Source organism: Protomyctophum bolini (genome assembly GCF_963924005.1).
Source record: "Protomyctophum bolini genome assembly, chromosome: 2".
Lineage (NCBI taxonomy): Eukaryota > Metazoa > Chordata > Actinopteri > Myctophiformes > Myctophidae > Protomyctophum > Protomyctophum bolini.
The window spans coordinates 38,354,679-38,381,270 of NC_137863.1; the positions used below are offsets into that span (position 1 = coordinate 38,354,679).

The 26,592-nt window shown below is 41.1% G+C and overlaps 2 protein-coding genes across 3 annotated transcripts in view; one reads left to right on the forward strand and one right to left on the reverse strand.

The window, feature by feature from the left end:
- Nucleotides 1–16,174, reverse strand: part of LOC308329713 (guanine nucleotide-binding protein G(s) subunit alpha-like) — a 41,810-nt gene extending 25,636 nt beyond the window's left edge. Inside the window, exons 1-6 of one of the 2 annotated variants that reach the window (XM_080784210.1) lie at nt 15,896–16,174; nt 13,526–13,598; nt 7,768–7,822; nt 7,248–7,367; nt 6,452–6,580; nt 2,030–2,127 (exon numbers count right to left, since the gene is read on the reverse strand). In XM_080784210.1, the coding sequence (XP_080640336.1) occupies nt 2,030–2,127; nt 6,452–6,580; nt 7,248–7,367; nt 7,768–7,822; nt 13,526–13,598; nt 15,896–16,034 (614 nt within the window). In that variant the 5' untranslated portion in view covers nt 16,035–16,174. The remainder of the gene's footprint in view (nt 1–2,029; nt 2,128–6,451; nt 6,581–7,247; nt 7,368–7,767; nt 7,823–13,525; nt 13,599–15,895) is intronic. The other variant, XM_080784211.1, reaches the window with a different exon arrangement.
- A 5,052-nt stretch (nt 16,175–21,226) lies between these two features.
- On the forward strand, nt 21,227–25,652 carry LOC308329701 (tubulin beta-6 chain-like). Its single transcript, XM_080784198.1, has 4 exons — nt 21,227–21,353; nt 22,200–22,308; nt 22,508–22,618; nt 23,751–25,652. Exons 1-4 carry the CDS (start codon nt 21,297–21,299, stop codon nt 24,938–24,940), a joined length of 1,467 nt encoding a protein of 488 aa, XP_080640324.1. The 5' UTR covers nt 21,227–21,296; the 3' UTR covers nt 24,941–25,652.
- The last annotated feature ends 940 nt before the right edge of the window (nt 25,653–26,592 follow it).

Sequence of the window (26,592 nt, forward strand, 5' to 3'; positions counted from 1 at the left end):
AAAAGAAAAAAAAGAAAGGGGGGACAGATGCACAACAGAGCGCTTGTTTCACCTGACAAATATGACTGTCATCATTTCTTGTTTTTACTTAAGTAAAAGTATAAATACTGCACTGTAGAACTACTAGTAAAAGCTCTGAATTAAAAATGTACTTGACAAAAGTATTGGCATCAAAATGTACTTAAAGTACCAAAAGTAGAAAGTACTAACTATGCAAAATGTGATGTCCCATTTCAAGTTTTCTAGATCTACAAGCTCACAATGCGTCGCATGGTGATGCATTGTGAGCTTCTAGAGCGGCTATTTTCAAATGGCCGAAATGTATATAGGGCTGATGTGGGTAATGTATGTTTTGTAATAATACCGCACCTGCCGGTGCGAGGCGGTGTGAGCTTGTAGTTCGTTCGTCTATTTTCACTCGTTCAAAATGTTTTTAAAATAAAAAATAAATAAATGTTTTTTAACATAAAAGGTTTCCAGCCGACAGCAGCGATATGCTACTCAGTGACAAATACCACAAAGGAGTGAGGACTATTATTTTCTACTATTATTATTAATATTATTGAATAGTCTCACAGTAGCCAGATGTATTAAATAGATATGGGGCACACCTATTGAAAAGTTGTTAAGGGCCCCAAAAAATGACAGTCACAGACCACATGCAGCCATTACAGGCCAGCCAATCAGAGGAATACCTGTCCATAACATTTTTTATGTAATTACTTCCTTAAAACGAAAACGTGCTGTGTGATGACGTGTAGAGAAGAGATACACATCGATATAAGCCAATAAAAATGAAGCTCACCCATTTGATTCCCATTGCTGTGCGTCCGTCCAAACACAGCTGCTACTGATTACAGAAATACTCCCATTTTTAATCTCATTCAAGAGGACATCCAGACAGTGTCAGTTACTCGTTTTAAACGTAATCATCACGCTAAAATATGTATATAGCTTGTGTACAGGCTTTGCTGCCGACTCTCTGTCACTTTGTAAACAAACCACTGTGCATGTGCGTGCATGAGACGGACCTATACGACCCATAGCCTGGAGGGATACATTACTCTGATTGGTTCAGAAACTAAGATCCTGCCGTCTGAGGCTGAAACCATTTCACTACACCTTTAACATCACAGAAATTATGCCTAAACCTAACCTCAAAACCGCTGCATGTCCGCTGCATGTATTTTGAGGCAGGTAGTCCACGCCACGGACCCCCAAGTGGTCCACGAAGCAAGCAAAGCCCTCTCTCTCTTACACACACACACAAGACGCAACCAGAAGTCAACTAAAGTAACCCGAAAGATGGTGATCTATGCCTCTGGGGTAGGCCCGCAGCGGTCCTGATGTGAAAATCAGTCGTCCGACCTGGGTATAGGGGCGAAAGACATATCGAACCATCTAGTAGCTTGTTCCCTCTGAGGTTTCCCTCAGGGATTCTGTGAAAACTGCGCTCATTGAGTTAAACAGATTTTTCCAAAGAACGCTAATAAACAGCGTACAATTTGAGAACGTGAATAATGGCTTAGAGAAGCCCTGCATAACCTAATGGGTCAATGCTTGTGTGCAAGGAAGATAAGGCTGTCCCCTCAGAGCTAGGGTGCTGATATTGTGCATCGACTCACTGGAAACACTCTGCTACGCCAGTGGGTGTCAATGCGGGGTCCAGGGAACGGCATGGTTCCTTGAGGGGGTCCCAAATATCCCCTTACGGGAGTGTAAGAGTATACAAAAGGAACGGGTCCATTTGGTTGCATTTGTACACTCTCAGAGTTATGGGGGTCCTTGAAAATTATATAAAGTTTGAGAACCACTGTGCTACACTGATGGAACAGAGCCTTTAATTAGTATAATTGGTAAGACCTGTGAAAGCAGTAAGGAAGAGGGTGACGTAAAGCAGTGGGTCTGACAACGTGAACCCACCCCCAACACCTGACACTGTGTAAATCACAGTTGTGTGCGGGTGCGCGGGTGCGCGTGCGTGCGAGAGAGAGAGAGAGATGTTAAAGAGAGAGAACGTCCTACTTACTACTGTGCACAGTCAATGAGTTGATACTCGTTGGACCTCTCCCAACAGGACCGGACCCCTTCGTCCTGCCACAGAATCCTTGCATGTTCATAGAACTCCTGGAAACAGATGAGAGCAGAGAGAGAGAGCGAAATTGAAATTGAAATTGAAATTTAATTGAATGGAATTGAATCGAATCAAATTCAATAACTCCAATTACAGACCCCTGGGGGACTCCGGTCGATGAAGTGTATACTGTAGGATTTAAGTGGTTAAAATGAAACAAATCAATCAATCCAATCAAACATAAAAATAATTATATATACATTTCCCAACGATAGAGGAGAAGACAAGAGAAAAGAGAGAATACAAATTACTTCATCCGACATCACAGGACACCAGCAGACAATGCTAAAGAAAAGAAGTTTGTAGGTTTTTGAGACAGCGAACATTTATACAACACATCTCACTGACAAAACTGACAGGTCATGGTACTAAACTTAGGAAGGGTCCCGACCCCCGACTCCCCACACAAGACAACAGCAGCAGTAGGGGCACGTTTTCATGGGCCTGTTTTCCCAGGCCAGTGAGAGTACATTTCTCAGTTCCATCCTGGGCTGGAAAAGAGTCCAAGAAGCCGAAGAGGAGAGTATTAAAATTCCGTCCATGGGTTTTAGGTTTGAGGCTATGAGGGCCTATTTACAGAGGAGCAGCAGATGAGAGAACTCTGATAGAGGCAGGAAACAGACTGGTTCATTGAGTTCACTCGAGAAATGGAGAGCTTTGTACTGACACAAGGCTCCGCTTTTACTATGTTGGCCGATCGCTTCACTATGGTCTTTACTTGGCCTCATTGAACAATTAGGCACAAACAGTCCATTGTTAGCCATAGGGCTACCAACATAAAATCAATATCTTTGCAGCAAAATAAAGAAACTCTCACTCAAAAGGACCAGGCGTGCCATGCTGTGAGTCGACTGTAATGACACATACCAAATTGTAGAAACGTTTAGCGTACTTGTCAAACATACAGTATGTGATGATGGAAGTTAGTCACCGATGGGATCATGGGATGATGTGATGTTTATCAAAATACACAGTGGCAAGAGAAATTTTGGTTTATTTATGTTTTTTTTCTTTCTTTTTTCCCCAACACAATTGTCTGCCGACAAATCACAAGTCTTGTTTTCGGTTACTCCTTATAAGTTCAAGGTTTTAAAGAAAACAATAGTGGTCAGGAGAAGCACGCACATCCAAGAAAATTCAACGGGTGCTCGAGCAAAAGCGATAAACTTAAAGAGAAGGAGGACGTCAGGTACCTGATGAAGGTAATAAATCGCTGTTTGGTAATAAATCATTTTGGGAGCTTTCAAAGCGGTGTGCAGACTTCCTCCAAAAGAATAACATCACATATGTTTTTTCTTTGTGTTTTGCCAATAATTTGTGGGCCCACTTGCAACATCTCCATGGCCCACAGGTTTGGAAAAGAGGGTAGTGCAGGACTACACAACAAACATGACAAAGATGTATCGCTCTTTAGCTTTCCCACAATGAAATGTGTCCAATAAAAGTCAGTATTGGCTCTGCTCTATAGAGAGCTGAAGGCAGACAGCTTGAACAACTGCATGGATTCAAACACTTCACTGAAACGCCGACCACACAAGCCCATGAACATGGTACCACATCACAAGAAAACACATGGCAGAAAATGGTCAACACTTTATGTTCCATATATGAAATCAAAAACATAAAGTTACTGTAATCATGTAGCCGTTTTTTCATAACCACAGTTTATTCAGTTAACATTCTTACAACAGAACATATTAGAAGAGAAAAACATACTTCTAAATGTCCTGTTTGGTAAAAAAAAAAAAGGAAAAAAAGAAAAGGAATGAAGGGTGATTGGAAATGAATTGAGAAGGGCATAGAGATACAACTTGTTCTCTCTCTCTGCCTCCTTCCCAGTGGCAGTTAACCAGTCCAACTGGTTTACTGCAGCCCTAAGGCCAGGCGACAAGGGGATCATGGATGGAGGACATAAACATCATTGATACATTTTCACTTGCCACAATTAACAGATTTCCAGCTTGCAACTTTGCCATACTATGTGGTATAAATTAGTCTTTATAGGCTGAACCTGTGAGATTTCTCTGTTCTATCTCTATTCTATTCTCTCAAAGAATCAATCTGTGCAACGAATAAAGACAGCAGTTCGATTGCCAGTCAACATAACTTGCTGGCTGCTTCAGGGAAGAGAAAGCTATATTTTTCCAAACTGGCATTCGTATTTTGGACATTTGGGGGCGAAAATCTTCCAGAATGTATCGAGAAATGTTGATTTCTACAATTTAGGCATTTAGCAGCAGACGCTCTTAATCCAGAGCGATTTACAGTAAGCGAGAACAACACATGGTAATACATCAAATACATCAGCTAAGAACCTATCACCCGTCTTTACTTTATTCTTTTATTTGGTCGGGACAGTGTATATTGATGAACATTACATTAAAAATGCAGTGTAAATATACCAGATTTAGCAAGACTTGCTAATTTCCATCTGCAGTCCCCAGTAGACTATCTGTAGTCTAACAATAGTCTATCTGTACAATAAAACTATGAGTGCTATGTCTATATAAAATGCAATCTAAATGACTAATTCATTTCCACAAGTTAATTCTGCCATGCGACACTATCTTACGACAAAGTATAAATCAGGTTTAAGTGGTTAAGTCACCGCAATAACTAAATAACCAATAACTACTACCTTTAGTTCGATAGTGTTGTAAAACGCCCCAAAACATCCCATCCTTACACACACACACACCCACACACACACACACACACACACACACACACACAGTACACACACACTTAGAATAAGTCAAACTATGAAATGTAACTTTACTAATAGCAGCCCTCCCTTTCAATCAAATCATTATTCTTCTCCATTGTTTGCACAGCAGAGAATACTAGTAGAAGTCTAGTGACTGGGGGAAGGGTCAGCTCGAGATAGGCCCGCATAACAAATGTGCCATGACGCAACAAAGACAATATCAGGAGACTGCCGTTTACATACAAATACAAACTCTATTCTCTGGAAAGTTAACCTACAGATGAAGGGCCTACAGCAACAGAGTTGCCAAGTCCGCTTATTATAAGCAGCTTTAGGCTTGTTTTTTTGTAAAGTTGCTTGTAAATATTTGTAGTTGCGGGTTGCTGTTTTTTGGGCTTGTTTCCTAATGTTGTTTAAAGTAAACCAGTGTTTAATTTTCAAGTCAAGGATGCCAAAATGTATATTTATTTGTCTGCTGACCCCCATCTGAATACATTTTATGCGAGGGACCCCCAATTTCTTGTACAGTATGTACATGTTTAAAGCTAAAGGGCGAAGGGCTTGCTTCTTTTGGGCTCGTTTTCATAGATCTGGTTGCTTGTTTCTCTCACAAAACCTGGCAACACTGGCCTACAGTATGATAATGGCCTGTGTGGACAATAGGGCGAGTGGGCACTAAATACCTGAAGCAGACAAAGCCTTCATGCAACAGTGACTTGAGGAGAGCTCTAGGGCACTGTAGTGTTTTGGGTTGTGTACCCATTTTTATGGGTCGCAAAAAGGAAAATAGTATATACCCTTCTTATTTTATTTCCAATTTTTCCCCAAAAAAGATTTTATGATTTGTATTTTATTTTAAATGTTCTAGAAATGTTAGTAAAACAAAGTCATAATAATGCTATTTTCATTGGATCACAACCTGTTGTGTGATTGTAGATCAGGTATGTTCAATAGGGCTTAAGTCATAGATCCATAACATATTTTTGTACATTTGGCTCCCGGGGGAAACGTCTTTTGGGTATTTGAGCTGAAAAGGTTTGGATGCGAGAGGACATTCTTTCTTTCACATCGGCTACTGGCTATAGTGGCTACAACTGAGTGGTTAAGACTGGCTGTGCACGAAAAATGGAATAAGCATAAAAATGACATGTGGCCTAACAAAGTCTTAGTCGAATTAGATCAAACCGACACAGCAACAGCCATATAGGAAATGGAAAGAAATTGGGCAACTTGTTACAAATGATACTAACGAAGTATCATGTGAAGTATCACATTTGTAGCACAGTGGTCTCAAACGTTTTAATTTCAAGGACCCCATAGCTCTGAGAACTCAGCATTGCTTATTTCTCACCTCAAATGTTTTCAGATACATATTTTAATGTATTGTTTAAGTTTAAAACGAGTAGTGAGCATGGTGAATGAAATCAAGATGTATTATATTCATAAGCACATTTGCATTTGAAAGGAAGTCATTGAAATTTGGACTTTTGACATAATACACGAATACATTTTAGTTTTCGCATGTAATAACAGGTATGACCAGGGGTATGCTCTAAACGTGTGAAACCCGTATTTGTCATTTCTTTACGTCTTTAAGTGGCTGACAGTACCTCCTCAGCAGACTTCTGGCCTCTCTGCAGCTCCTCATGCCCGTGGAACAGACTGGAGCTCAGGAGGTGTCCCCAAGTCCGGGCATGGTTCCAGAGTAATGGGTTCCCAGATTGCTGGAGTTCATGTCCCTTCAGACCCGTTAAAGGGTTATTACAGACAATCAGTGTTAATAGGCCACATGGAGGATCTCTCAGGTGAGAGCCTCATTCAATTGACAGCATCCCAAAGGGATTTTACACCTGCTAATTACTGATCCAGCCGGCAAACACACCACCAGAGACCACAGTCTGTGATTTTGTCGCCAGCCTCGCTTTTTTGCATGATATTTGAGCGACTCGACAAATAAAGACAAAATAAATACTAATTGGGGTTTTTTAATAGTCGACTAAATCGATAAGTCTGACTAACAATTTAAGCCCTATTTTATACTTTGTCATAGTGTGTCCTTGTAGATCTGCCCTTGTAGATCTGTTATTTTCAATATTGTTTTAAATGTATTATTTTATTAAAATTGATCATTTTTTTAAAATAATCAATTAAATCGATTAGTTTCATTAGCTGTTGCCGCCCTAATCATAAGAACTGCATAGTTTCATTAGTTGCACATATCACCATTGAAATGCAACTGCTAGTAATACCATGGCGGTTTTCATGACACTCCAGTGATGAAAAGCGATTGTTGCAAAAACATTGGACGTGTGGAGTTTCCAGGCTAGCTGTTTTCTTCTGTTAGGCTTGAAAGGAATGGCAGAGAGAGTAGTGTCAGTTGTATATCACCAGGTAACAGCAACTTACCGATGGAAATTCAAAATCCTTCTGGATTGCTAGGTTCATGACGTAATCGATTCGGGACTGGTTTGCTGGGCAGGCTAACTTGCATGGTGGTGTGAGTGAATTCATTGCTGTCACAACAGTCTGTATAGAGAAAATAATATTACATTAGTTAAAACAAAAGTACAACACACACATATGCATAGACACACGCACGCATGCACGCACGCACAGACACACACAGACACACACAGACACACACACACACACACACACACACACACACACACACACACACACACACACACTTTAAACAACTTTCATGGTGACATCCTCATTTTGGGCATATCAATACAGGTAAACATTTGCCTATACTGATTTAATAAACTGGCAATCTACAAGCTCACAATGTGTCACAATGCAACATGTTGTGAGCTTGTAGGCTTGCTTTTTTGCATTTTTGAATCAGGCTAAAGTGGTTCATAGTACAATGTTTTAAAATATATTGCTGCGCATTGATCAATTGGTCATTTAAGATCCTTACCTCTATCGCTTCTTTAATGTTGTTCTTAATATCATGAATTTTCAGTTTTTTCTCACTGTGAAATACAAAGTCTGTAAGTTAGTCCCTTTGTTTACAAAAATCTTCCTCTATACAATACAATACAAAACATGACAACACGATATAAAACTATGAGTAAGGTCAACAAAACAATGTGTGAATACAGTTATGAATCATGTTTATTTTGAAGACGCATTAATTCAATATAAAATAGGAGCTCCACAGAGAATTTCAAGACTTGTTCTAAAGACTTCTGCTGTAGTTTTGACAAATACAATACAGCTTCAAAAACACGCTGTTTACAATACAACAAAATAATTAGCTTAAATATCTGGAAATTCATCAAGTTCATCAAGAGGTTCACCAGGTGTTATAACAAGGTGTAATTATATGTATGAGTGCAGTTAAACGAACAAATATTCTGTTAACTTTTTCAAAAAAAATATTCAAAAATACAATGAAGTTGTTGTGCATCTTATAGATCAGATAAGCAATGGAAAACAGTCCATAATTTTGTTCTTAAGATATGCTATAATGTGCATCATATCACTATGTTTTATTCTTTTATAAACAAACTGTATTCTAGGGGATTGTGTAGACTGTAGATTGTTGGTCATGGGGTGCTTGACACCCACAGCACCCAGTGAAGTGCTGCTTATGCTTTCACACATCATCATCAAACAGAGATTCACCAGTGTTCGGTGGTTGTGTAATCTGGGGGCTTTCACCTAAGTAGCCAGTGGTGGACAAAGTATATACTCAAGTAAATACTCACAGCATTGAAAAGTACAAATTACAAAGTTAATATCAATTGCACTGCATTTATGTAAAAATGTTAACTTTTCTGAAATTTAAATGAGTGATCAGTGATCTACACGCTGCAGCCCATTGTGAGCTTTTACGCTTGGGTCCCAAGAAAATGTGAAATGTGAATGTCAGTAAAAAGAAAAGAAAAACCTCATAAAGTGTCCTTAAGTACACTACTCAAGTAAATGTACTTAGTCACTGCAGTGGTGTACTTGCAGTGTACCTGTGATAGATAGCGACTTTTCACGTTTGTGCTTGAAATTACTTAGTATTTGAAGACAGAGGGTACTACTAGGGCATTATGCACATTCAGAACAGATCCTGTAATGCCTCTCGGCCTGTTATTGAATCAACCTTTAACTTGCTTACATAGTCAGATTTCTGCTGTGATTTCCTCTGTATGGTGATATAGGCATGAAACGATTCAAAGCTCCCTGTATTTTAGTAGATATTAATTCTTTATAAATGCTTCATCGTATAAAGGGCTTTACTGGAACCCTAGTGTCCCAATTCTCCTGGGCATATCATAATAGGTAAACATTCAGCAAAAACAGGCAAACATTCTGTGAAAACAGCAGATGGGCTATTTTTGCCGAAGGGATTTAGTGTAGAGGGGGAAAAAAGGACGTGGTTACATGTAATTCCAGCCAGCAAACGTACATGTGTGTGGACTAAAGTCTTGTACATGATGAGAGTGTATTGTGTGGCATATAGGCCTATTGTCAACGTTACAGTTTGATGTGGTGCTTGTCCCAAATGACAGCCAGAACTGCTCTGTCTGAATGAAACAATCCAGAAGAAAGAAAAAAATATCTTTTGGGAAAGAGTGACAGCTATGGGCTTTATTACAACCACAACGATTGTCCTAAAAGACAATGTAGCAGAATGTCAGTTAAGAAACTAGAAAAAGTGCCAATGTGAAAAGGCTGCCATTTCTTCTTTCTTTGATGGCAATTGGATGATTTTGCAAAACTCCACCTGTTGGTGGCGCTATAACAGGCCAATGTGAAAAGGGTGGGATTTATTCCTCAGCCTAGTAGGAAAGTGTGTGAAAGATTTCACGTAAATTGCACGCTGCGTTCATGATTTGAGGCTTTTTGTTCAACCCTACAAACTTTGGAAGCCAATGTTAGCCAATTAGGATGGAATATGAAAAATTACTTTTTTTTGACAGGCAGGCAGGCCAATAGGCGGCAGGCCACCAGGAAAGGTCCGGGCGTGCTGCCATTCTGCCAGTGTCATCATGATAATTTCACTGTACCTGTATCAGTGAGTGACAAATAAACCCTCTACAAAGGGTTGTGTAGTTGTCTGTTGGTTTGTATCATTTAGGCCTATGTTGTTCTGTAAAAGTGGTGGTATTAGGGCTTGTTTGTTTGTGTGTGCCGCGACAGAGCGGGCGGTAGAGTTTCTGGGCCGGTCTGGGCCAAATACACGCAAAAATGCCCGGGCCGAATTTTTGTCCCAGTCCAGCCCTGGATCAGGTATTGTCACTATGAATATGCAGGTGTGCTTTGAGAGTTTGGCTTGCCCATTGGTGAGCTTGGAGTTTGAAAACCATGTTTACAATGACGTTGCACACATTTTGGTATGCACCGTTTAACTCACACTAAAAACTGGGTAAAATGTTCTGATTCCAGTACAGGGAAACCACCGCCTGCTGTGGATTTATCATCACACTGGCTCTACGGCAGTAGCAACATGTTGGGGACAAGTAGACAGAATTCATGAGACATGCGGGCTAGTCTGAACATCAGAGGCCATGTTCCCCTGAAAACAGATTGAGCATTCATCTAAAGCCACATACTTAAATGTTACATTATTATTTCAAAACCTCCCGAAAGATCTGGCATTTCCATATTTAAACTTTTTATTTTCTTCATCACACAAAAGTGTTGCACAGAAGTTGTGAAAATAGCAACACAAGGCGACACGTTGTGATCTTATGGATATTATTTAATTTTCACTATTCTATTTAGTAAAAAGTAATGGTTTTGGACAGTGACAATAGTTTTTTGTTACAATTACTGTTAAATACCAATATTTTATATAGGCCAGGAACTATGCTATCAGGAAAGACAACCCACAAAGAAAATGTATCCGATACAAGTTCAGTGTTCTAGTTCCAATATTGTCTGCTCATTGCAATCACTTCCAATTAAACTTTTTTGAGGGGCGCTAGCCCCTCCAATTCATGGCTGTCCGAAATTACGTCATGGGGCAGCCAAGTCTATGGACTTTTAATGTTTGTTTAGAGCACTTTATCACAAATCATTTGCCAGCCCAGTCTATGGACTTTAATGTTTGTCTGTGCACTACAGTAAATGACAACATGAGACGTCATATGGCCGATGTAAATACAACTCATAAGTAAGTTAGTTTATTACAATAAATAACACAATGCATTCATGTCTCATGGAGAATGATGAGGATGATGATATTGTCCGACTGTTAGCAACGCCATTAAAGCACGAGAAGGAAACTTCTCAAAAATCTGCATGACGTCATGTGGCAGCCACAGTGGGCGCCCCTCACTTCACACATGTGTGATTTTTATCATTGTATGGGTTGTCTCTCCTGACTGGATAAAATCGGTAACCCAAGCTGAAGGGCAGGGGAGGCAGACACCTTTTACCGAACAAGCACTCTACAGCAAACGATTGCTATTGGAATACAGAGATTTCAACATGTTAACAACAAATACATCCAACTTTAACCCTGACATCCCTATTTTGGGCAAATTCTCAATTGTCAAACATTTAAAAGTGTTTTCAAAAATTCAAACATAGTGAAAATATCAGATCGACAACAGCACTCACAACGTGTCGCATCACGATTGGCCGTTTTTTACTATTCATCGTAGGACAAAGTATATAGGGCTTACATCATCCTCTGCTTAGCTTTGTAGGTTTCTTGGTCTGATCATATTGAATAGTTTGTGGACATAGTTGGCAATTTTGAACAACAGGACTCCGGCCCATCCCGCACGACCCACAGGCTCATTTGAAGTATTACAATAACATGGAATTTCAGAGCAGCAGATTGACGGTTTTTGTAGCGCTTGACTGGAAGGCAATAACTGTCTACCGGTCACGGCTTGTGCTGCTGGGATGCATAGCTCCACAACATCACTCGTAGGCAAGAGATTCTGTTTCACATAAACATACACAATGCAAGGCCGAGGTGGAGGCGGATTGAGCCTTTAACCCCCTCCATGAGAGAGATTTCCCACATTATCTGAAGCAAAGCAAAGAAGTATGCCGTCGAGGTTGGGTTGATTGATTGATTGAAATTTGTATTCATACGGTAGTTTGTAGAATGGGTAGACTTGTTTACATCAGGGTCCTCCATTTTCAATTCATCAGAACATTTAAAGACGTACAGTACAAATATACACAAGGAATCCCTTGCATGTCCAATACTATTAGGCTACTTTTCAGAAAATAATAAATAAATAAAAGAACCTGTGTTCCAATGGATCCATCATACAGTGTAGTTATTATTTAGTCACAAGCTCTTGTTATTACTCATTGGTTACATTTTAATAAAACCCACAGACAGGGACAACGAATTTTACTTTTACTTTCAAAAATACCAAAAATAGCAGATCTTGACACTCTTGTACGACAAAGTAGGGCATTAATTTATGAAAATAAAACAATAATGATGAATGAACTGAATTAGATTCATGAAACGTAATGATTTTATCATTAAACTGAATCGCTGTTTTAAATAAATCCACTGGAATAATGATGGATAATTAGCAACACTGCACGATTTCAGGCCTAAACATGGCCCTGTCTTAAGTTCTGAAATCCTCTTAGTTCAGTAAATTCAGTAGGTACACCGCTCAATTTAGGAATTCACATAGTTTGGTCCTTGTGACACAGCAGGGCAGATTATACATGTTCTCTCAAAGAAAGCAAGAAAACAAAACAAACGCCAAGACTCTAGAATCTTTGGTCTCACGCCTCAGAAAAAGAAGTACTCTGCGTTTGTATACCTTGAAGAGCTTCCAATCCCTCAGTTTCAACCAAACATAAACATAACTTTATCATGACATGTTGTCTTCTATTTTTGAGGGGAACATTAAATTCCCATTGACAATGAATGGAGAATGTACGTCATATGTGGACAAGCAAATCTGTATTTTTGTCCTACACAGACATTAAATTCCCATTGACAATGAATGGATAATTTACATCATATGTAGAAGAGCAAATCGGCTATTTTTGTCCTACACAAACATTACATTTCCATTGACATTGAATGGTGAATTTTACGTCATAGTGTCTGAGAAAATAGGCGTAGTGTCATTTGTATACATATGATGATGTACGATGATACGCACGCCCCTCACTTCACATGGGTGTGATTTTTCATTTAATAATCCATGGGACTATACTACACTATCAGTGGTGGCACATAATTATTTTCTTAGTGATTATTCTATCGATTACTTTTTCAATTAATGGAATAATAACCAATCTACAAGCTCAGCTTTATAGGCTATTTTCACTTTTTTTGAATTGGGAAAGAGAATTATTTCAAACTAAAACAGTGTGGGACTCCAAAGCAACCTCTTTAGTGTCAAAAACTAATCTGAGCAGTTGTTGTCTCCACCAGGCCGAAGGCATGGGGAGAGAGTATGTTTTGCACTTAATTCTGTCTGAACAGGGCCTTGGTATGAATAAAACCTGAAACACTGCTCTAAGTGTTTCAACAAATCAGCAGTCTTGTAGATATCGTTTGCTTTGCGATGGAAACCTCATATGTCCAAAACTGTAACACACTTAAAAAATAGACGCTCTACAAGCTCCAACACCTCATCGCAAAACACCTTTTAAGCTTATAGATTGGCTATTTTTGGTCCTTTTGTTTGGATGCACAATATTCATGTATAAAGCATGAAAAGAAGAAAACTAGCACTTACTCAGCGTTGAAGCCATTGACGTGCAATATTCGCATCTGTTTGACTATCGTGCTTTTCCCAGATTCACCAGCTCCTGAAAGCAGAGAAAGCAGTGAGACATTTTAACACACGTAAATCTCCTCATGTCGCAGTGAATAAAATACCATGGGACCATGTGCAGGTTAGCAGTAGTTGTGTTAATAAACCCTATAGGCTATACTTAATTGACTGGAGTCCCCCAGGGTTTTATAATAGCCCCCATCCTTTTTTTTTATTCCCAACTAGACGTTCCTAATGGGTTCAACTGGTCTAATGCCAGCCCTCACGTGTCAAGCCGTAAAGTAAATCTGAAAACTGGAAACCCTGATGCTAAGACTGTTTAGGCTACATTTGGGGAAATAAAGTTTCCATACATGGCCTAATCATGAGAAAACAAGGTCACTGGTCTTATTCACAAGTAAACCTCTAGACTGGCTTTTACTTCCAACAGGTGAATCTACAGTTGGTTCTCGATTCCTAGACCTAGATCATGTTGTAAACGGTACCACAAAGCATTTTCTAATTAACACAGCTAGAGCTTTCCCTAAATTTAAAGCAATGACAAAAATGACCCCCTTAGTAGACAATTTTAAATGAACAAGATGGTGCATTTCGTCTTTCAACACAATGTAAAGGAGTTAGCCGAAGAAGGATATTGGCTTTATCAAGCTAGCTCTGAAACGTATACTGTAACTCAACAATTTAAATGATCAGGACAGGTGAGGAGGCAGACAACTGCCTCTAGCTTGGGGCGATCAATCTTCAAATGATATTTAGACCAAATACTTATCGATATTGTGACGATAGTTTCATACTGTGATAATACTTGCAAAAACGAAGGAGAGGTTGCACGTTTCGGCACCCAAGTGCATGCCTTCTTCAAACTGTGCTAATATAACTATTTTCATCCATTTTCTTCACCACAATTGTGAAAATAGCTGAGCTACATGCTGCACAACATGTCACATCCCAACATCTTAGCTTATGTGGGCTAGGAAAAGACAACACGTATGTTATATACGGCACAGTATGTAGTATGTCCCAAATACCAGGCCATATCTAGTCTCATTATCATGATATTGATATAATATTAATATATTTCCCAACCCTATAGTACATGTTGCCATGTTGTATCCATTCATTTGTACCTGGAGGATCATTGTGGACTGTCTGTTACCGCTCCAGTCACTCACGGTAAAGAAATTACCATAAGGGCCTAAATGTACAGTCCTGGCACACTGAAGGTGACAGAGGCCCAGACTATAGCTTCTGGGTCCAGGGACTACCAGAGGTCTTTGAGGGGGGCACAGGGGGCCAATAGGGTGCCAATAGGGTGTAATTAGGACATGGAACCCTGTTGGATAATGTTTTAATTTGGGGACCCCTAGCTACACTGTCAAATTGTAGATTATTTGTTTCGTCATTTGGTTCATTTGGTTCCATTTGAACACTTCTCTGAGTTACAGACCTGTAAACTCAAGTTTTACTTGATAACCAGGGTTCTAGCATACAATTGCAGTCATTTCACGTCTTCATACCTAAACACTTGAACCTGCAGCATCCAAATTCTACAGGAACATTCGCCAAATTTAACAACTCTGCAAGCTCTGAGCTTGTAGATCGGCTATTTCTGGCAAAGAAATGTGGTGTGGAGGTAAAACGAGTGCACCAAGTATAGATGCAATTCATGCCCAGTTTACTAAGTGATTAAAACCTTATACAATGTGATTGGGGTTGCAGGCCTATGAGTGGAACATACGGTGAAATCTCTCTAATAGTGGCCTATGTTTTCGGCTTCAAACATGAGGCTCAAGGGCCTAAATCTTTTACAATTTAATCACAAAGACCTACATATCACACACAAATATGTCAATTACATGTCCCACGGCCTCTGTTTCATACATCAGGTGCTGTACACAACATTCTGTGACAGTGGTCATTGTAATATCCTGTAATTATAACATTGGTGTTAGACTACTACATGGTTGATGAGGGTTCATCTCCCCCCCCCTTTTCTCCAGAAAGCATGTTTAAACAGAAATAATCCTATAGTACTTATTACAGCTGTGTAGAAGTAAATACCACTAAATCACAAACTGAAAGCAAGTCAATGAAGTGCTGTGATGATTGCAGTTCAGTACAATATCTAACTTTATTACAAGACTGTAGGCCTATGTTGCAAATGACTGATAGTCCTAAACTACGTGTGTGTGTGTGTGTGTGTGTGTGTGTGTGTGTGTGTGTGTGTGTGTGTGTGTGTGTGCGCGCGCGCGCGCGGTGTCACTGGTGTACATTGAATTGAGAGGGTGAATTTATATTTGTGTGAAAGCAATGTCATTTCACAAGACCTACCTAATAGTAGTAGCCGGTGCGTTGCTCTGTAAATCTGTTTGTCTTTTTGAAGCTGTTTCTCTATCTTTTTGTTGGCCTCTCTCTGTGATTTCTCTTCATTTCGTTGGTCTTCAGTCTTACTATTGCCAAGACAGCCCATCTTCCCAGGAAGCCAGCGAAGGGCCCGGGGAGGAGGGATAGAGGGTGGTTTATTACAATGAATTAATAAGGACTAATTTCCCGGATTGGCCCAAGAACAGAGAAACCCCTGGCTCAAGATGGGTGACATTTAGGTTGCCAGATGCGAATGAAAAAATATATGACCTGAAGGTGATGGAGAAATGCACCCCAGAGAGACTGCACACACACACACACACACACACACACACACACACACGCACGCACGCACGCACGCACACGCACACGCACGCACACACACACACACACACACACACACACACTACCAATTCTATTAGGCCTACTGCTAATTAATCTAGGGATCGTTCAGAAAGGAGCAGAGCGTTGGTGATACCCGGGCCGCTCTCTCTCTCTCTCTCTCTCCCTCTCTCCTCTCTCTCTCTCTCTCTCGGTTGATTCCAGTGTTTTCACTGTAAATCCGCAATGAAGTCATCAAAATTGATATCGATGTTAAAGATGTTCTGCGCTCCAAAGTCCATGAATGAGCTGGTGTCGCGATCCCCACGGCGTGTTTGTGTGCGGCTTTAAATGGGCCCAATACACAACACACAAATCTTCAGCAAATGTCTCCACCGGAGCCCATCTTCGGCAGATTCCTGACTTCTGCCATTCAAATCATTAACATTTAGGCCTACATCAAAGACGTATATTTTCGTCCCTTCTCGCCTCTTCTTCTTTTTGCGACCTCAGCCGAGACGAGCAAATACGGGGTGGACGAGAAGTGTTTTAAAAAATAAATATTTCCACAAAAAACGACGGCGTGTAAATCATGAGGAGAGAATACGCAAAGCTTCTTTCTTTTTTTCTTGTCTTTTCTTTCCTTTTAAATCCCCGTGTCTTTAAAAATCCGTCACATTATACCGTTGCATTTTTTGGTAGAACCTTTCTTATCAATAATATCCTGTTTTAGTGCTCCGGTATCAATTGATTTCCCCTTGTCACAGATGCTGCTGCCTGGACGGACGGTGCTGCTTTTTGGGTTTGGACCAGACCAGACCTGAAAGGCCTTTTTCTCCGTCTTTTTTCTTCTTCTCTGGGTTTACCGCTGTAATTTGTATTTCTCCTCACATCGGAAACCTTCTCCGGATGAACAAAGCTTCTGTTAGATGTCCTTGAATAGAATGCGATATCCAACCCCAGCCCAGGTAGATTTATGGCAAATCCTCCGTTATGTCCCCGTCCGTTTCGCGCAGGCAGGTATAGGCTACACACACAGCCTGCTGTCAGTCACACTCTCCACAGCTTGTTGTATTCCTTTTGAATTCGCATGGTAGATAATAGTTGCATGTGCAATGCAAATCTATGAACATACCGCGGTTCCTACAATCACTCAAATCCAGCGATGACAGTTTATTTCACCGCAGAAAGGCAGGGGTCTGCTGCGCTTGGAAATGGGAATAGAATCGCGGTGTCTTTTAAGTAATTTTCTGATTTATATATTTTTAGTTTTGTTCCTTTTCTCAGAGAATTGAACATTGAGACAGATAGCGTTGAGAGGTGGGGTGGGGCAAACAGCGAGCTCTCACGGAACCCTGGGAAAGAAGCAGGGTCGAATCACATGATTGCCCACAGCATAGATACACAAAGCGAAAAGGCGCCCTCTTTGAAGGAAAATGATCCTCTACCACCCAAGAGGGGCTCATCAATGATATTGATAATGTATTTATTTTCTTTTCTTTTTAACCTTATTCCCTGTGGTTTTATTTGACATTTTACTATTTTTAAAACATTTATTTTAAATATTTTCTATCGTTTATTGGTTAACTTGTGCCGCTGTGCCATTAATTTGCTTTCACTGAATGCTCAAAGCACCACATACAACATACGTGTTGAAAAGTGGTAAATAAATTATATTCATTGCATGTAATATAGGGTTGACTTGAAGAACCAGTCATTAAAGTGTCTATAGGAAAACAAACAAGCTGACGATACAATTATTTGTAGTGAAGAATTGAAGATCCATATAAGAGAGGGTCCAATTATGATTGGGTTAGATTATTTATTATAGGCTTACATGTTGTCAAATTGTCTATACTATATAAAGACCACAATTCATAATGGATTGGACCTGTCACCTATAACAAACTGAGTTGTTTGTTTTGCTGTTTGATCCCCACTGTTTATTGAGCATGGGTTTCAAATTCCCATTTGGATATTGGACTGTTAAGTTGGTGCAGGGGTCTGGGAAATACATATAGGTTTTGGCTTGTATTGAGCAAGTTTAAATATTACATGTCTTGTCTTTGTAATGTTGTCATTAGCTTATATTGCAACCTAAATAATAATAATAATAATTATACTTTAGTTGTAAAGACTTTGAAACTTTGAAAATACAAAACAGATGTTTAGTCATTGCAACGCACCATGCAGGCACTCATCTGCAAACAGACATTCAAGCAGGCATGTATACATTCAGTGTCAAAAAGCTTAACAGGCTAATTCTTTAGTTATTGTAAATTAAACTAAATGACCATTTTACAATCCAAAGGGGGCTGTGAATGATATTGAAATATCAAAGTGGCAAGGCGAAAACAACTTTGAAAGTCTGTTTTCATTTTCATTTCATTTGTGAATGTTGCCACTGTCCTCCCACCATAATATGCACTATAGATACATCGCATGGTGTAAAACAGTGGTTTTCAACCCTTTTCATATACCAAGGTCCATTATTTATTCGGCATTTGAGCCACGGACCTCCATTTGATGAGATTTAGCGTCTCAGACCCAGAACTTATAGAATATTTTATCGATGGATAAGATTTTGTCCACAATTCCATGCTGTATTGATGTGGTAGATCTGTGTAAAGATCTACAAGGGTCCATATTGGTTACCAACTCTCCATCATTTCGCTGGGGACCACCTGGAAACCCCTCAAGGACCACTGGTGGCCCCGGACCACCTGGAAACCCCTCAAGGACCACTGGTGGCCCCGGACCACCTGGAAACACCTCAAGGACCACTGGTGGCCCCGGACCACTGCATGCATGGTGTCCAATAAGTTAACTTCATTTCACCCTCAACAAATAGGCTGTGATTCAAGAGGGATGTATTTGTGTCAACTCAACTCACCTATACTGTAATCAATGGCGATCATCACAATACAATAGTCTATTTTCTCACCATCAATCCTCCTGTTGCTTTTCCCCCTTTTGGTTTCAAACATAATGCCCATATTTGTTACACTGTTGGATTGACTAAGTATCAATTAGGCTTCACGTTTTCATGGTGTACCTCTCATATAAAGCACAGTTTCTCCTCTGAGGGCAGTATGTTTAACAAAACAGATCATATACACATGTGCTCTCTCTCTCTCTCTCTGACACGCGCACACACACACACACACACACACACACACACACACACACACACACACACACACACACACACTGACACGCAGGTATAGGCCACCTTTATCTCTGTCTGTTTAACAATGATTCAGGAAGAGAAGCTAACTATATACTACAGAACGTATGTTTCTGGGAAATCCTCAGAACTGCTTTCACCTGCTGTATTTATTTAGACAGGGCAGTGTGTAGATAGATACACAGGCTATAGACGCAGAGAGGATTAATAACCTGCAGCAGAGAGTGCTATAAAAGAAGCATTTACTGTCTGGTATATTTTCTATCCAGCTGATAGACTATTAGGTTTAGACATTTTTAAGTGTCACAGAAAGTAGGTGAGTCAGTGTCAAAACAAAACAAAACAGTTAGGAAGATTATGACTTTGTCTGCTGTGACAAAAATGACTCACAAATATGTGTGCATACAATGCAACATATTGTAGTGATCTTGTACCTGCTATAATATTACAAATATGTTAAGCTATTATTTATGCACATAGTCCAATTTGTAATGACCAACTCAGGCCAATAGACGGCAGTATATAGCTAATGATGTAGAAAGTGATTCCAGCCGTCTCAGCCTGTATTGTCATTAGGATATTTTGTGTGTGTGGAATGTGGATAATTGGATATGGCTAATATTTTTCTAATATTATTGCCTTCTACATATTTGTCTTTGCCTTAAGCTGTCCTGGCTTAATACAGTAGGCTACTACTTAATTCTCATTGGTAGTGATAGTGAGTGGGGAACTTTCCTGTAGGCCTGAGCATAGAGCTGCACCTGTCTTCAAAGAGATGCTACAATGGATATGCCTTTTCAAGATGGTGTTTTATGGCACTCAGCAAATTGTTAAAGATTTTATTTTGTTCCCATTTGGGTCATGGAAGAAACATGTGCATGTAGCATGTTATATTCATCTAAATCTTCCAAATACGGTAATTGCCAACCTAACAAAATAACAGCATCCCTTTTAAAGAATTTTGAGAAGTTCTATCTGTGTGTGTGTGTGTGTGTGTGTGTGTGTGTGTGTGTGTGTGTGTGTGTGTGTGTGTGTGTGTGTGTGTGTGTGTGTGTGTGTGTGCGCGTGAGAGAGAGAGTGTTGCAGAACTCTATTTCTTTCTCTTGCTTGAGAGAGAGAGCCATCCATTTTTTGGTTGATGAATGAAATGGATGTTATCAAAACGTCCACAGCTGCCTCCCTCCACTAGAATTCCTTCCTGCTCTCTGTGTTGGAGAGCTCACAGATGTGTTAGGCCGGGCCACAGAGCTACAGTAGAATTGTGACAGACAGAGGCTTGTCAGACATTCAACCACAACCAGTTTCCTTTTCATGTGACATAGAAGTCATTTGTGGTTCTTACTGGAAAAGCATCTGTGTTATTTTAGATTTTAGTGTTGGCTATTCAAAAATAGCAGATCTACAAGCTCACCAAGGCTGCAACATTGTTACACGTTACATAGTTACTACATGGCTAGTTACATAATTCCGTATTTACATACACAGTAGGCTACATGCTTGCTAAATCGTTGCAACACTCAAAAATTGTGAAAATGGCAGATCTCCAAACTCAACACCTCGCAACGCGGTGAGCCTGCTATTTTCACAATATCTATCTGTGAAATGGAGTCAAACCAAATGTAATGCCATATTTAATCATTTATGATATTGCAATAGCAGAGCGCCAGGGCCCCTAATGTAGGCCTGCTGAATGACGTGGGTGACTCCCTGGCATCATGTGTGGTATAAAAGTCTGGTCCCATCACCGTGGCATATCAGAGACCCCAGCCTGCTCTGTGCACTGTGTGGTATAAAAGCCTGGTCCCATCACCGTGGCATATCAGAGACCCCAGCCTGCTCTGTGCACTGTGCTCGCTCATCATGCGTGAAATTGTACATCTACAGATTGGACAATGTGGGAACCAGATTGGCTCAAAGGTAATTATACAAAAACTAATATTTTGTTTTCATAAACTTAAAATTGTCAAACCTTTACTAGAGATAACTTTATGTGCTATATGGCGAGGGCTTAATGATTTTAACAGGGGCTTAACTTAATGATTTTGTTAAAAGCATATATACTTGTAACATGAGCTAATGTGGTAAAGATGACTTATTTATTTGCTGTTATATAATGAGCTCAGATATATTTATACTAGCCTAAGTTATTGCATCTTCCATTATTGCGGTTAATTCCAGCATGTTTAGTACGTACCACATATATTATGACTCGACATATTGCCACTGGCAGTTATGAGTGACATGGGGTGTTCCCACGCGGGCATTCTGCTAAAAGATAAGCGGCGATGCGAAACTGGCATGATGGGTGGGACATTTTTATCATGGTCGACACAAAAGAAAGAAAGAAGAACTATAAGATAATACCGACAGTATAACTCATGAGCCCATCCAGCCTTTTGACATGATGGTGTCATGGTATTGAAGCAGTTTGTTTGGCTATCTTTCGATATGTGTTAAAATATGGGGGGGGGGGCAAACGGGACTGTTGGGTATGACACTCGATTATCTGGCTATCAATAATTTGGCTGGGGATCCCCTGGAAGCCTCCGTGTGGACCAGGGAGCATCCATGGACAGTACAGACAGGAAGTACAGACAGATTATAGCAAACATACTGCAGTTAGTGTAGCCATACATTTGACACGCTGCATGTGATAAATTGACCAGGCAGCTGAAAGTACCATTATGACCATATTAACAATTGACATTCATAACAAATTAAACTGTTGCTCCTTTTTTGTCATTATTTCTTTCCGTTTGACAGTTTTGGGAAGTGATCAGCGACGAGCATGGAATCAACGCAACGGGAATCTATGAGGGAGACAGCCCCGTTCAGCTGCAACGGATCAATGTGTACTTCAATGAAGCCCATGGTAACAGATTATCTCATTTAAAGATACTGTCTTTTGATTACCTACTTTACCTTTGATTTCTTGAATTGTTCCCCTTGGTTTCCCTGTAGTTTTCCTGCACATGCACATGGATACAACATGAGGACATGCCTAGATGCAGGAAGCAAGGTTTCCCGTTTGATTAAATAGAGGTTCTCTAATCTCTGTCTTCTGTTTGCAGGTGGTAAATATGTACCCAGGGCCCTGCTTCTTGACCTGGAGCCGGGCACCATGGACAGTATAAGAGGGAGCCACCTCGGACAGCTCTTCAGACCAGACAACTACATCCACGGTAAGTTGAAACGCGACAGAGCGTTAATTGCCAGATCGTATTTTGCCATATCAAGATTACCTTATTTTAACCCCTTAACTATAGACCTGAGGCAGAGTCTACAAATCTAACTATAAATGCACCAAGTTTGTGTGATTACTGTTGTAATCCACGTAACGTCAAATTCGACACGTGCGTTCCACCCCACCACAGGGGGTGCAGTGCCTGGTGTCGAGTCGGTCGGACCCACGGTTGTCCAGAACCGCCCCAAAAGGCCTCTGCCCGGCTCTGGACCGGGTCCCTGCCCAGCGTCCATATATGCAGCTGGCCTGTTCTGACCTCACAACACTCCATATTTGGGCATGCCTGACAAATAACTCCATATATGGGCATAAAAGGGACACAGACATCATTTCTGGGTGGGCTATGCATTTCCAACTTGCATCGTTCCAAGTAGGCCAGTGCCCCACGGGCACCGCTGTAGAGGCTCCAACGGGCACCGCTCTAGTACTTTCTAAATCAGTAGTTCTCAAACGTATTCATGTCAAAGACCTATGTCTTTGGCAGCGGACCCCCTGCATATATTAAAGAGAAGATTTGTGTTAAATCAAAATAAAGTGGCGTGCTGTGAGCTTGTATATCTTCTATTTTTGAGAACCACTGTTCTAAACCATGTTCTAAAGAATTATAGCTAAAATGTAAAACGACACAGATGCTTTCTGCGGCTGTGCAGAAAGTGCTGAATTTATATGGTGAAGAAAGAAGACTGTCACTTGTGAAATAATCTTTATTCAGTGACGACGTTTAGGCCCTTAGACCTTCAGCAGGGCAACATGAACGATAAGATACTGTTGATAAAAGCATCTATCAAGTGGCATAACTGTCCGTTTGAGTGGGTATAGAGAGGCTGTATTTATACTATGCGTCAAAGTGTCCTTGAGCAAGGCAATGAACCCCCCAACAAATTCATGTGCTCATAAGCATCTGCTGGGAAAAGATTGGACAGATCATATAGGTCTCAAAATGTCGTGTTTTTATTTGTTTCCATTTGCACACCTGAGTCTGAGACTTAAATGAACACTCATTCTGACGGTGTCAGTGTGATAAGTGCATCCACTAACACCCCTTCCCCCTCATGCTTCCTATGGCGCAGGGAACTCTGGAGCGGGGAACAACTGGGCGAAGGGCCACTACACGGACGGTGCCGAGCTGGTGGACCAGGTGGTGGACGGGGTGAGGCGAGAGAGCGAGAGCTGCGACTGCCTGCAGGGCTTCCAGCTCGTCCACTCCCTGGGCGGGGGCACCGGCTCGGGCATGGGCACCCTCCTCATCAACAAGATCCGAGAGGAGTACCCCGACCGCATCATGAACACCTTCAGCGTCATGCCCTCCCCCAAGGTCTCCGACACGGTGGTGGAGCCCTACAACGCCACGCTGTCCATCCACCAGCTCCTGGAGAACACGGACATGACCTTCTGCATCGACAACGAGGCCCTCTACGACATCTGCTTCCGCACGCTCAAACTGACCACGCCCACCTATGGCGACCTCAACCACCTGGTCTCCATGACGATGAGCGGGGTCACCACCTCGCTGCGTTTCCCCGGCCAGCTCAACGCCGACCTGCGGAAGCTGGCTGTCAACATGGTGCCCTTTCCTCGTCTGCATTTCTTCATGCCAGGCTTCGCCCCGCTGACGGCGCGCGGCAGCCAGCAGTACAGAGCCCTCACTGTGCCCGAGCTCACCCAGCAGATGTTCGACGCCCGCAACATGATGACGGCCTGTGACCCCCGAAGGGGGCGCTATCTCACGGCCGCCGGTATATTCCGCGGCAAGATGTCCACCAAGGAGGTAGACGAGCAGATGCTGCTGATCCAGCAGAAAAACACCAACTATTTTGTAGAATGGATCCCGCACAATGTCAAGGTGGCCGTGTGTGACATCCCTCCCCGGGGACTCATCATGTCCTCCACGTTCATTGGCAATAACACGGCCATACAGGAGATTTTCCGCCGTGTGGGCGAGCAGTTCTCCCTCATGTTCAGGCGAAAGGCCTTCCTCCACTGGTACATTGGAGAAGGTATGGACGAGATGGAATTCACAGAGGCCGAGAATAACCTCAACGACTTGGTGTCGGAGTACCAGCAATATCAGGATGCCACTGCTGACCTGGAGACCTGGGACGAAGACGATGAAGAAGAGGAGGGCGCCTCAGCGTCACCGGCAGAGACAACGACAAGAACGTCTCAGTCCAGGACAGAAAGGACAGTGGAGGAGACAGTGACTGAAACAACCACGTCTGAATTTGTAGAGGAACTTGTAGAGGAACTTGTAGAGGAATAGAGAAGAGAACTGTGGCGTACTACTGTGGTGTGCAGGGCTGATAAGGGTTGATTAGCTGAGTTGAGTTTAGTAAGTGAAAATTATGTGAACTCTCATGTTTTTGTTTTTTTTTAACCTGTGTTCGGGAGTTTGAGTTGGTGTACATGATGAAAGGTGCTGTGTGATATAGCCTTACATTTTAACAGCTTTCCCCCGTGCACTCATCTGAGCCACCTGAGCAGACTTCTGCTGGGTAATGCATCAAAGTAATTTCTCCTCCACACAGGGACCAGTAAATACTCCCTTTCCCTATATAAATTGTTATTATGCTATTATATATGCTTGTTAAAATAGAAAATAGTATTTATTCAATGCAATGTATTTGAATAATGATTTATGCGTATTAGGTTATTTTGACAACTAGATGGAAATGTACATAAAGGGGGGATTATTGTTTCATTCATTAATTTTCTTTTTTGTCTCTTGTTAATGAAATCAAATGAGCAAGTAAGTGATATGATGGTGGTGATGATATAACAATGTGATGTCATTGAATGAATTGATTGTCTTTTCCTTAATGATGACCTCAATGTTTTAACATAGTTTTTTTTATTGTGTAATTATGGTGATAACATAATTGTGTGACTGTGATTATTGCCAAATAATATTTTAGATAAAGTCACCAGAATGGCCATTATAATTACTATTAACGCCATATTAAATGATCAAATGAACAGAATGTACTGTACTCGGTTACTGTACAAAGTTATACCCTCCCACAAACACTCAAGTCTGGGAGAAAGAGATTACGCATAACTGCTTGATAAGCACATTGACGTGGCACATTGACCTGCCCCTTCAGTATACAGTCAAGTTGGCAGGGACAGAATGAATACAACATACATGTAGGTTACTTACATACCCTAAGCACCAGGGTTCAATTTGTTAAAAAAAGGGGGGGGGGGGGGGGGGGAATATCAGGGGGGCTCCTCTATAAAATTGGGCCTACAGTACAACAGTACAGTACAACGGGTGAAGACCCGTTGAATTTCAAAGGATGTAATCTTTGTGTAGGACAGCAATAGCTGATTTGCTCAGACACATTTGCATCGTCATGTTGTAACATGTCGATTTAATAGCTGAATATAGGAGGGGCTAGCGACCCTCAAAAATATTAGACTAATCCCTTTGAAAATGATCAGTGTTTTGTATCCTTCAATAGCTGTTACCTCCACAATCATAGAAACTGCAGTGTGTTGGTTTTCTAAATGCGAATAGACACTTGTAATGTGCACATTCGTAATGTGCACACACGTGTGCTCACCGTGTAGGTTGGTTCTGGGTGTGGTACCGGGCCCGGCATGCTTTGTGTGTGTGTGTGTGTGTGTGTGTGTGTGTGTGTGTGTGTGTGTGTGTGTGTGTGTGCGTTTGTTTGGGGGGGATGGCCCTGAGGCAGTCTCATGGCCCAGGCGTTCATAGACTCAGGGTCAACCCCTGCTTATTGTAAGCCCTATATACTCATGACAAATAGTAAAAATAGACGATCTACGACTTCAGAATACGGTACAATGTTGTGGGCATGTCGATATGCTATTTTCACTATTTTTCATTAAAAAAAAGATGCCGTTATTGTTGAGGGGATACAGCTTTTGTCCTCACACGTCTCAATATTA

Bases quoted from the DNA above. Each gene is read 5' to 3' on its own strand.
- LOC308329701 (XM_080784198.1), top strand. From the start codon at position 21,297: ATGCGTGAAATTGTACATCTACAGATTGGACAATGTGGGAACCAGATT. The intron at 22,309-22,507 runs GTAACAGATTAT...TTCTGTTTGCAG, and splicing joins GTACTTCAATGAAGCCCATG to GTGGTAAATATGTACCCAGG. The intron at 22,619-23,750 runs GTAAGTTGAAAC...CCTATGGCGCAG, and splicing joins ACCAGACAACTACATCCACG to GGAACTCTGGAGCGGGGAAC.